Source organism: Zootoca vivipara, chromosome 11, assembly GCF_963506605.1.
Source record: "Zootoca vivipara chromosome 11, rZooViv1.1, whole genome shotgun sequence".
Classification (NCBI taxonomy): Eukaryota; Metazoa; Chordata; class Lepidosauria; order Squamata; family Lacertidae; genus Zootoca; species Zootoca vivipara.
The window spans coordinates 45,202,109-45,213,992 of NC_083286.1; the positions used below are offsets into that span (position 1 = coordinate 45,202,109).

Below are 11,884 nucleotides of genomic sequence, written 5' to 3' on the forward strand. Positions count from 1 at the left end.
CAAGGCCAAATAGACTGGCTTCCAACACATAGATGGAGAAGTTTGGTGTGTGCAGTAGAATCCTTAGTTTATCCAGCTGTTCTCTTTCTCATGTAATCATCACATTCTTGTTTGCAATTGCTAGCATCGATCGTCTTTCATTAGCGCACCTGTGGCTCATAGATCAGCCATAGCAGGAGACAGAAAAGATGCTTATTTCAGAGAGTTGGAAATGGCTTTTGACATGGCTACATCGATGTTGGGGCAAAATGGCAAATGGAAGCTGAAGCTGTAAAAAAAAAGAAAAGTCTTTCTCACCCCTGGTACAAATCAAAAGTGGCAGGACGGAACCTAGGAAGATGCCTTATACCGAGTCAGGAAAATGGTCCAACTAGCAGGTGGGTGGCGCTGTGGTCTAAACCACTGAGCCTCTTGGACTTGCCGATCAGAAGGTCGGCGGTTCAAATCCCCGCGACGGGGTGAGTTCCTGCTGCTCTTTCCCAGCTCCTGCCAACCTAGCAGTTCGAAATCATGCCAGTGTAAGTAGATAAATAGGTACTACTGCAGCGGGAAGATAAATGGCATTTCCGTGCACTCTGGCTTCCCTCACGGTGTTCCTTTGAGCCAGAAGCGGTTTAGTCATGCTGGCCACATGACCTGGAAAGCTGTCTGGACAAATGCCGGCTCCCTCGCCCTGAAAGCCAAATGAGTGCCGCAACCCCATAGTCACCTTTGACTGGACTTATAACCATCCAAAGGTCCTTTACCTTTACCTTTTTTGCACTGTCTGGCAACTGGATTTCAGCCTGGAGACACCAGGGCTTGAACCTGTGATCTTCTATGTGAATGTTCTCTGTGGACATAGGATGTCCTGTTGTCCAATCCTGAGCTCACTGTGAGACCACAAAGTGTGCATGGATTTCTCCTGTAAATCATTATACATGAGTATTCTGGTAGACATAAGTGATGTATGGTATTAATCAGGAGACAGGGAACCATCTCATTCCAGATCTTGATGGCCTTCAGCTTCCATCAACTTCACCCAGCATGGTCTCTCCTTGGTTTCTGCATAGTCGTTGCTGAAGGACTTGGGAAGCTGTCCAGCAACATCTGGAAATAACATATTCACCATTCCTGCCCTTAATACTCTTGAGATCTCATTGGGAACAGGGATCATGGCGCTGTCAAATTCAGCATCTATATAAATGGACAATTGCCAAGAAAATCCAGCATGGTCACATTTTGATTTTGAAAGAAGAAACTTCCAAAAAGGAGGGGAATGATTAAAAAGGAAGCTGAAAAGCGAAATGGAGAGGGTCATATCTCTCCAAAATACATTCTAGAAGCTCAGCTAGAAGGTATACTGCATAAGGCACCAAGGCTGCATTATTCGTCTGTTGATTTTCCTTTCCTTTCATCACTAGGTTTCGCCAAAGCTCTCGCCAATGAAGCAGATTTCGACTTGAAAAGTAGACCGGGCTTAACGTCCACACGTCCAGTGAAGGGGAATCAAATGTCTGTTTTGCAATTATGCATTTTAAAGAGGTCTTTGTAAAGTAGTTTCTTTGGTAGTTAGCGTTCAGGCTGACTATGTAACTAGAACTATGTAAATGTTTATTCGCAAGCAACAGTGCAGTTTCCAAAAATAAATCCTACCTGGTACCTAGATATTTATAATTACCGCACTGCAGGTTTGACTGCAAATAAACGCTGGCAAGAGACAATAGCCTGTTTTGGATGATCCTATCTTGGTTTATGAAGCCGAGAAACACATGAGCCTTTTCTTGGAGCATGAGACTCCTTTGTTCCAACCTTAGAACAAGCCACAAATCACCCAGAAAGTCTTTAGTTAGCTAAAGTTTCCTTTGTGTTGGTGTGAGCAAGCCAGGATCTTCAGCCACAGCAGGCACCCCCAAACTGTGGCCCTCCAGATGTTTGGACCTACAACTCCCATGATCCCTAGCTAACAGGACCAATGGTCGGGGAAGATGGGAATTGTAGTCCAAAACATCTGGAGGGCCGAAGTTTGGGGGTGCCTGAGCCACAGCATGGCTTGAGATCTTGAGTTGTTCCAAAGCTAGTAACCATAGTTTCCTGGTTTGGATGAAACAGGTGACTGTGGTTCAATAGAAGCTCCATGCTTTGCTGTGCAAATGGGCTGCAGGTGTGGGCAACAGGCTCATGCATGTCTCTGCTTAAGCCGAGATAGGATCAAACACATTCAATCCCTTGTAGATGTGAACGTTAATACTGTAACTCTGTATGGAGGCAGAGGTCACTTCCACGCACAGAACATGCTAATTTGCAAGTGCCTGTATGGTAGGCTGCAACTGCGCACACACAAGGAAAGAGGTACAGGACAGGTTGTTGGTTTTCAAACATGTAAATAATCAGATGTTTGGATATTCAGGAGTTTTACTTACAGAAGTTTGCATAGCTAAAAACCTGGACAGGGGGAGATATTTATATTCTGTAATCGAAAGTCCGTGTTTTGTTGAACCACCACCTTTCTGGTCTTCAGGCTGCAAAGACAGGCTTGAAAGTCTGTGGGCTCCACTTGCTGAAACCTCAGAAACCAAGGAGAGACATTTGGCTTTTGAGATTTCCAGCAGTAAGGGAATTGGGTTTTGTGCTCTGCGTTAACTCCTTCCCCTTCTTCATAAAGAGCACTTAGAACACTTTTGTGTTGAATTTTCAGCGTAGGAGTAAATGAAATGCTAGCAGAATGAGGTATGCAAAATAAACAGGGGGGTGCAAATTTAATTTGCATAAATTATGCAGGCCACAGAATGCAGCTGTACTTTATACAAAATTTGGGTTACCTCGGCATAGGATTTTCCTGATTTAAGCCCTAGGTTGCATAGGAAACATACAGGGAGTTGATAAGATTACAGATAATGGAGGTTTGTTGAAATAGAGGCCGTTGTCCTGCTCTCATGGTTATTTTTTTTTAAAAAAAAAACCTGACTTCTTAATAAATGCATACAGAGTTGCATATGTACAGTTAGTGTCTGGATTCTGCCTTTCCTTTGAAATCAACAGTCAACAGATCATTCGCACAAATATCTAGCGACACAGCGGGAGCAAGGTAGGGCCTTTTTACGGCAGTTGCTGTGCCGTTTATCTGTTTGTATAGTATCTACGCCACCCGAAAGTGGACCTTTCCCTCCATACTTTAGCAGGTCACATTTCTCTCTTTTTGCCCTTAGCAGTTCCAAAAGGCTGTAACTTCTCCCACTCCGAAGATGGTGGAAATGTACGAATTGGATTGTAAAGATCTTATCTAATACTTGATTAATAAAGATTCCTAAAAGAAAAAAGAAATTACTGGATGAAAGCTACATATTAGAACTGGGGAAACGGAGAACCAATGTGGCATAGCAGGCATAGGCAAACTCGGCCCTCCAGATGTTTGGGACTACAACTCATAGAATCATAGAATCATAGAGTTGGAAGAGACCACAAGGGCCATCCAGTCCAACCCCCTGCCAAGCAGGAAACACCATCAAAGCATTCTTGACATATGCCTGTCAAGCCTCTGCTTAAAGACCTCCAAAGAAGGAGACTCCACCACACTCCTTGGTAGCAAATTCCACTGCCGAATAGCTCTTACTGTCAGGAAGTTCTTCCTAATGTTTAGGTGGAATCTTCTTTCTTGTAGCTTGAATCCATTGCTCCGTGTCCGCTTCTCTGGAGCAGCAGAAAACAACCTTTCTCCCTCCTCTATATGACATCCTTTCATATATTTGAACATGACTATCATATCATCCCTTAACCTTCTCTTCTCCAGGCTAAACATACCGAGCTCCCTAAAGCCGTCCCTCATGGAAGTCTGAACTCAACTCCCATGATCCCTAGCTAACAGGACCAGTGGTCGGGGATGATGGGAGTTGTAGTCCCAAGACTTCTGGAGGGCCGAGTTTGCCCATGCCTGTGGTATAGTTTTCAACGTGGAATACTTAGTTTCAAGTCCCTGTTTAGCCATTAAGCTCAGTGGGTGGCCTTGGGCAAGAGATTCTCAGCTTAACCTACCTTAAGGGTGGCTGTGGGCTAAAGTGCCATTCCTGAGTAGTTTGGAAGAACATTGATGGGGCTCTGATGTGCTGATTTTTGGCTCCATCTCTGAGGATGTTGTGTTATGACACAGACACACAGACACAGACACACACACACACACACACACACACACACACGTGTTTCCTCAGTAAGGCTCAACCACCACCCTGTCTCATCTTGCCCAAACTTTGGCAGTGGTGGGGAATTTATTAATGTCGTTTATTAATGGTCCCCTCCTTTTTTTCTCATAAAGGTTACATCAAGCACGATGGTGTACTAACTCCCTAAGTTTCCTGCATGAGTTCAGACTTCCATGCCTTGATCCATGTCAACCTCCCACCTTCCCCAATATCCAGTGGTCCCCCCCCCAAAAAAAAACTCATTTTGACTCAAGAAAATCACCGGGGAAGGAAATGAAGCTGCCATCGGAGGTGGTAACAACGAAAATGACAAATCACTGTGCTAGATTCCAACTTCTACTTCACACATTAAACACTCACTTCCGTCTGAGACTCAGGAAACACAGCAACAGGAAATGAGGCCACCATCGGGGGTAGCAAAGGAACTGATGATTCACCGTGCTAGAGAAGAAACGAAATTTTTTAATTTTTTTAGTTGTTTCTTCCGTTAGATTAACAAAATGTTTAGGGGTATTCATACCCCTGTTTGCCCCCAGAAAAAAATGGCATTGCCAATATCTAATCACCATTGCCAGAAGCCACCACTTCTTCCAGAATCAACATCCTAGGGCTTTGCAATCCTACAGAGGTTGGGCTTTCAATATTATTCTTTTGGGGCAAATACCTAACTGCTGTACTATTCCTCAGGAGCCTAAGGATGGATATTGTATTATTATTATTATTATTATTATTATTATTATTATTATTGATTCAATTTTTATACCGCCCTTTATAAAAAAAACCCCAGGGTGATGTACGACCTTAAAAACACATTACAGAGCACCAATAATAATACTGACCTGCTTTCACCAATGCTGGATGACCCAAGATCATATTAGCATGTGACCATGCAGTGCTATCATTTTGTGCGACTATCAGGGGAAATGAATCAACTTTACTTCTTGATAGCTGATGCCTCCTTTTATGGATGATGGGATGCATGTATGGCAGTGCTTCACTCGTGATCCCAAAAGCACTTGCAATTTTCTTAAAGTATAAAGGGACGCAGGTGGCGCTGTGGGTTAAACCACTGAGCCCAGGGCTTGCTGATCAGAAGGTCGGCGGTTCGAATCCCCGCGATGGGGTGAGCTCCTGTTGCTCGGTCCCAGCTCCTGCCAACCTAGCAGTTCAAAAGCACGTCAAGTGCAAGTAGATAAATAGGTATCGCTCCAGCGGGAAGGTAAACGGCGTTTCCATGTGCTGCTCTGGATCACCAGAAGCGGCTTAGTCATGCTGGCCACATGACCCGGAAGCTGTACGCTGGCTCCCTTGGCCAATAACGCGAGATGAGCGCGCAACCCCAGAGTCGGTCACGACTGGACCTAATGGTCAGGGGTCCCTTTACCTTTATACAGTTATGGTAGTGGTCATGACAGGCTTTGGGAGGGCTGTAGTTCAGTGATAGGGCATCTGTTTTTCATGCAGGAGGCCCCGGGTTCATTCCCCAGCACCTTCAGTTGGAGCTGGGAAATCTGAAATCCTGTAGTGCTGTGGGCAGGACTGAACTAAGTGGACTTTTGAGGCAATGGCCTATGTTCCTGTGAAAAAAGCGAGAACTAGAATTTTTCATTTGTCCTTCACAGCATGGGAATTGCTAAATAGTTAAATGAGATGCAGGCCCATGACACACATTTGCAGGTCCTAGTATACAGATGCCCCTGGACAGCTTAAGTTGGTAGGTGTCAGGCTTTGGGGACTCGACTTCCTCCCCCACTTTGGCTGTAGATAAGCAGGACAAAGTGAAAAGAGTCCCTTAACAATATAATTATCACAACAAAACAATTAAGGATTCCACCCACCTTCCCCCTAGTCACTTCCATCTTGCAACAACCCTGCTTTTTGTGTCACCGCTTTATCTGCTCTATGTGACCTTGGACTGATAGACTGAATACAGTACTTTTCAGAGAGAGAGAGTCTGTTTGCTCTCTTCCTGTTCTTCACTTTGCTAGTCACCCCCAGTTCTTCCCAACTTCGATCTTCTGAACCATGCCCATCTGCAAACCACTGTTCCAAATCTATACTGCTATACTGCTCCACTGCTTCTGGTCAGCTGGTCAGAGGGAGGAGGCGGCTCCTACCATCGTCAGTCACCTCAGACAGTAGGTGACTGAACTCCCAACAACCCTGCGCTTTCCAATGTGCCCAACTGCCCTAAAAGCTAATAGTTTATTTAGAATCATGTTTAAATGGAAAGAAAGAGGCAGGAGAACCAGGGGCCAGTGGGCACACCTGGGATGTTGAGAAAGTGTTGTGGTAATAGTAATTTATTATTTATACCCCACCCATCTGCCCCCCCCCCCGCCACTCTGGGCGGCTTCCAACACACATTAAAATATATTAAAATATCACAGATTAAAAACTTCCCTAAACAGGGCTGCCTTTAGGTATTTTCTAAATGTCAGGTAGTTGTTTATCTCTCTGACCTCTGATGGGAGGGTGTTGGACAGGGTGGGTGCCACTACCGAAAAGGCCCTCTGCCTGGTTCCCTGTAACTTCGCTTCTCGCAGTGAGGGAACCGGCAGAAGGCCCTCGGCGCTGGACCTCAGTGTCCGGGCTGAACGATGGGGGTGGAGACACTCCTTCAGGTATACTGGACCGAGACCGTTTAGGGCTTTAAAGGTCAGTACCAACACTTTGAATTGTGCTCGGAAACGTACTGGGTGCCAGTCACAAAATGGCTGCTGTGGGAGTGCGGCATGGCACAAAATGGCTGCTGGGAGAAGCAAACAGGAACCGAGTCCTGCATTGTGGATCATTGAGAAAATATCTACTGAAACCTTTCTCTGGGGCCAAAGGTACTGGCAGGCTACTGGCACATACTGTGGGTGACGCCATGTTGGTGACCCTAAAGTCAATTGCTTTCTGAAAGAAAATGGTTACATTCAAAGAACTGAAGGCATCCTGCTTGGTCCGTGGTGCTTTCCTGCCACTGTCCCACTGCAGAACCTCACACAAGACACTCGACCAATTCTTGAGGATTTGTGGGTACTCTCCTGGAATAGAATATGATGCAGGATGAGATGGGAGAGGAAATAGGCAAACGCCCCCCCCCCCCCCGCTTCCCCGCTTATGTGTACAGAAATGCCTTTTGGTGGCCTTGCACAAGGGGCTCATTTGGATCCAAGTAAAATAAAAAAATTCCTTCAGTAGCACCTTAAAGACCAACTAAGTTTTTATTTTGGTATGAGCTTTCGTGTGCATGCACACTTCTTCAGATAAGATTTGGATCCAAGTTACTGAGTGTAAAAAGAACTGGTGACACACCAGAAAGATCCTTGGGAACAAGACATTTCGTGAGGCATAAAAGTTAGCAATTTTCAGTTCCAATAGCTCCCTGGTAGAGGTTTTTCATTCAACACTACAGAGCCATTCCAGCTACAAGCAGACGCCTAATAGAAAATCGCTGAGAGAAATACGGCTGTTCTCTAAATACACACAGAAAGGCTATACAGCAGATATACCTCTTTCCAGAGGAAAGAGGTACCAAGCGGACTCGTGGCAACAAGAAAGACAAATGCCTTGTTGCTATCAGTATTAATAGATCTGTACTGGGTGTGTGTGGATGGGGAGGACTCTCCTATCCTGTTGAAAGGACTGAGAGCAATTTTATGCCTGGGTATCTGTGTGAAGATAGGAAGTCTATCTTGCCAAGTCAGTGAGAACTGTGAAGAACTTATTTTTACAGACACCATTTCTCTTGTTCTACCAAACAATTGATCCCTGCCATTATCACATTTTTAAAAAGCCCATTTTGCATTATTCTCCTGTGATTGTGCGACTTGGATTGGGTGATTTAGAAATCCTTTTTTAAAAAACAAAAGGGCACAAAATGCCTGAGGTGAGACAGGCAGAAAGTGCGTTTCATTGCTTTGAACTTAATGTCACTTCACTTACCTAAGAGCAGTCCAAGGGAGATGCTATTGTCTCCAAAGATACTACAGTGGAACCTCGGTTTATGAACACCTCGGTTTATGAATTTTCGGTTTATGAACGCTGCAGACCCATCTGGAACGGATTAATTCACTTTCCATTACTTTTAATGGGAAAGTTCGCTTCAGTTTATGAACGCTTCAGTTTATGAACAGACTTCCGGAACCAATTACACCCATGTTTCAGTTTATGAACGCTTCAGTTTAAGTACTTCACGGACCCGTCTGGAACGGATTAATCCACTTTCCATTACTTTCAATGGAAAAGTTCGCTTCAGTTTATGAACGGTTACTCCGCGGACTGTCTGGAACGGATTAATCCACTTTCCATTACTTTCAATGGGAAAGTTCGCTTCAGTTTATGAACGCTTCAGTTTATGAACAGACTTCCGGAACCATTGTGTTCATAAACCGAGGTACCACTGTATTTAACATCTCCATAAGCCCAGGATACCCAGCGTCAGTGCTTCTGTATTTTTAACTGTCTTGTATTCCGTCGTTGTATGTATGCTCCTTCTTACTCCAGCCCGACAATTTGGCAACTGTCAAAATTCTTCCTGATCAACACAGTTATCAAAGGACAGCAGCCTGTGAGGATCCAGTGAGTTGCGATGCAATTCTGTGCATTTCCATGCAGTAAGTTCAATGGTACTCACTTTCAGATGAGGGTGCATTATCAGTCACCGGACACCTGTGCTTGGCAATGCTACAACAGTTGAATTTATGTTGCTGGAAATGCAGGTACAAGGTGGCTTTTTCCATCTCTGAACAGCCCTAACCTATCCGTCAGCCCATATTTTTATATTTTGGTTAAGGATTGTAGGGTCACAGCCACACTATGCATTTAAAGCAATACAACAACACTTTAAACAGTCATGACTTTCCCCCAAATAATCCTGGGAGCTGTAGTTTATGAAGAGCACTGGGAGTTAGAATCATAGAGTTGGAAGAGACCACAAGGGCCATCCAGTCCAACCCCCTGCCAAGCAGGAAACATCATCAAAGCATTCTTGACATATGCCTGTCAAGCCTCTGCTTAAAGACCTCCAAAGAAGGAGACTCCACCACGCCCCTTGGTAGCAAATTCCACTGCCGAACAGCTCTTACTGTCAGGAAGTTCTTCCTAATGTTTAGGTGGAATCTTCTTTCTTGAAGTTTGAATCCATTGCTCTGTGTCCGCTTCTCTGGAGCAGCAGAAAACAACCTTTCACCCTCCTCTATATGACATCCTTTTATATATTTGGACATGGCTATCATATCACCCCTTAACCTTCTCTTCTCCAGGCTAAACATACCCAGCTCCCTAAGGTGTTCCTCATAAGGCATCGTTTCCAGGCCTTTGACCATTTTGGTTGCCCTCCTCTGGACACGTTCCAGCTTGTCAGTATCCTTCTTGAACTGTGGTGCCCAGAACTGGACACAGTACTCCAGGTGAGGTCTGACCAGAGCAAAATACAGTGGTACTATTACTTCCCTTGATCTAGATGCTATAGTTTTTAGGAGACTCCTATCTCCTTCAAAGAGCTACAGTTCCCATAGTGGTTTAACAACACCTCTTCCTAGGAAAGTGGGAATTGTAGCTTTGAGTGGCACAGGGATCTCCTAACAACCCTAAGCACCCTTCAAAAGCTACAGTTCCCAGGATTCTTTGCGGGGAAGCCATGACTGTTAAAATCATAATGCTTACAGGGTGGTATTCCATCAACTCATGGCAATAGCACAATGATTACCACTAGGACAGCGTTTCCCAAACTTGGGTCTCCAGCTGTTGTTGGACTACAACTCCCATCATCCCAGACCACTGGTCCTGCAGGCTTGGGACGATGGGATTTGTAGTCCCAACAATAGCTGGAGACCCAAGTTTTGGAAACACTGCATTAGGGCAACAGGGTCTCCCCAAATCTGGTATGGAAGGTTGGGGGAACCCGTAGAACAGGCATCCCCCAACTTCAGCCCTCCAGATGTTTTGGACTACAGTTCCCATCATCCCTGACCACTGGTCCTCTTAGCTAGGGATCATGGGAGTTGTAGGCCAAAACATATGGAGGGCCACAGTTTGGGGATGCCTGCCGTAGAACATATTTAGGGGGATAAGTCCGATTTCACTAACAGAACCCTTAGTGCTACTTTGAATACAACCCATAGTGTGAATGTGGTCTAGGAAAAATGCAGCACTCCCTCCAGGGATCCGCTGCCGTGGTTCCTCCCTGTACTCTTCCAGGCGACCCATGATGTTGCTGAAGAACCCCTTCCTTTTCCTGTGTTTATATATTATTCTAGTAGGTTCTGCGGCTGATCCTCTTCTCCCTTTGCCCTCTGTTTACTCAAGCAGGTGAAATTTGTGGTAGAATGTGCTCAAGGCTTGTAATCCGGGGAGATGAATTCAGACCGCAATAAAAACGAAAGGGCTACCATGAGGGAGAATCTTTGTCAAGCGATAATGCTAAAGGAACCGTTGTTTCACTGCGCTATTGATCATCATGTCAACGTGTAATCCATGCTTTGTGAGCAATCATGAAACACTTTGTATTTTGTTATCGTCCTGCTTCACATTTCACAACGCAGATGATTTCACAACACAGCTTCATTTTTCTCTAAATCTCCATAAGGATGTGGAGTGCCATTTTTTTGGGGGGGGGTGGTTTATAGAGAAAAACAAGTGATATGAGTTCTTTCTTTAAAAAAACAAACAAAAACGCAGACAGTTCTACCGCCAGCAGAGTTTGACACTTCAAATAAGGGGGGAAATGAAGATTTCTAACACCTTCTGCTTGGAATACAGAGCAGTAAAAAAAAAATAGAAACAGAATTGCCGTGAGGTGAGGGTTAATATTAGGAGACGGAGCCACCTGCTTCCTAGTGGAATGTAGGAAAGCTTGAAAGTGGCTATTTGAGTTAGTAAAGGTAAAGGGACCCCTGACCATTAGGTCCAGTCGTGACCGACTCTGGGGTTGCGCGCTCATCTCGCATTATTGGCCAACTTCCAGGTCATGTGACCAGCATGACAAAAGCCGCTTCTGGCGAACCAGAGCAGCACACGGAAACGCCGTTTACCTTCCTGCTATAGCGGTTCCTGTTTATCTACTTGCACTTTGACGTGCTTTCGAACTGCTAGGCTGGCAGGAGCTGGGACCGAGCAATGGGAGCTCACCCCGTCGCAGGGATTTGAACCGCCGACCTTCTGATCAGCAAGCCCCAGGCCCACCTGCATCCCTATTTGAGTTAGTAAGAGGTATCTAATGCACTTGTTCCATTAGTGCAAGGATTTACGCTTGAGCAATGGTACTTTCCCAGTGCGCCTCCCTGCGCTCCCCAAATTGGCTCTGGAGAGTTGTGTGAACCCCCCTAACAAATGTCGGGGGAAGGGTGTACATGCTTGCACTAATGGAACAAGTTACTAAGCACTGTATTGTCTACCACCCCCTGAAAATGAAAGGCTTGGTAGTGTTAATATCAAAAATAAGCAGTTGGCTGCCTTCATAGGTAAGCTGGTGTCTTGGGTGGAAGCTATGTAGAGAACGGCTCTAAAATGTTACAAGGAGAAATTGTGGTGGTTGTTATAGAAATTGCAGCCTCTCCCTCTGTAACAGGGCTGTGAAACCTGTGCTTCTTGCTAGACTCACAACAGCCTCTACCCAACAGTGATCAGAGGTGATGCACCACCTTCCCCACACACCCCAGTGTAGAAATAGGGAGCCAGGAGAACCCACATTTAATCCAACTTGGATCTCAGGGAAAAAA

The 11,884-nt window shown here is 45.2% G+C and overlaps 1 protein-coding gene across 1 annotated transcript in view; it reads left to right on the forward strand.

The window, feature by feature from the left end:
• OXCT1 (3-oxoacid CoA-transferase 1) overlaps positions 1–2,980 on the forward strand; it is a 61,936-nt gene extending 58,956 nt beyond the window's left edge. The window contains exon 17 of the mRNA XM_035100569.2: positions 1,404–2,980. Within this exon, the coding sequence (XP_034956460.1) occupies positions 1,404–1,445 (42 nt within the window). The 3' untranslated portion in view covers positions 1,446–2,980. The remainder of the gene's footprint in view (positions 1–1,403) is intronic.
• The last annotated feature ends 8,904 nt before the right edge of the window (positions 2,981–11,884 follow it).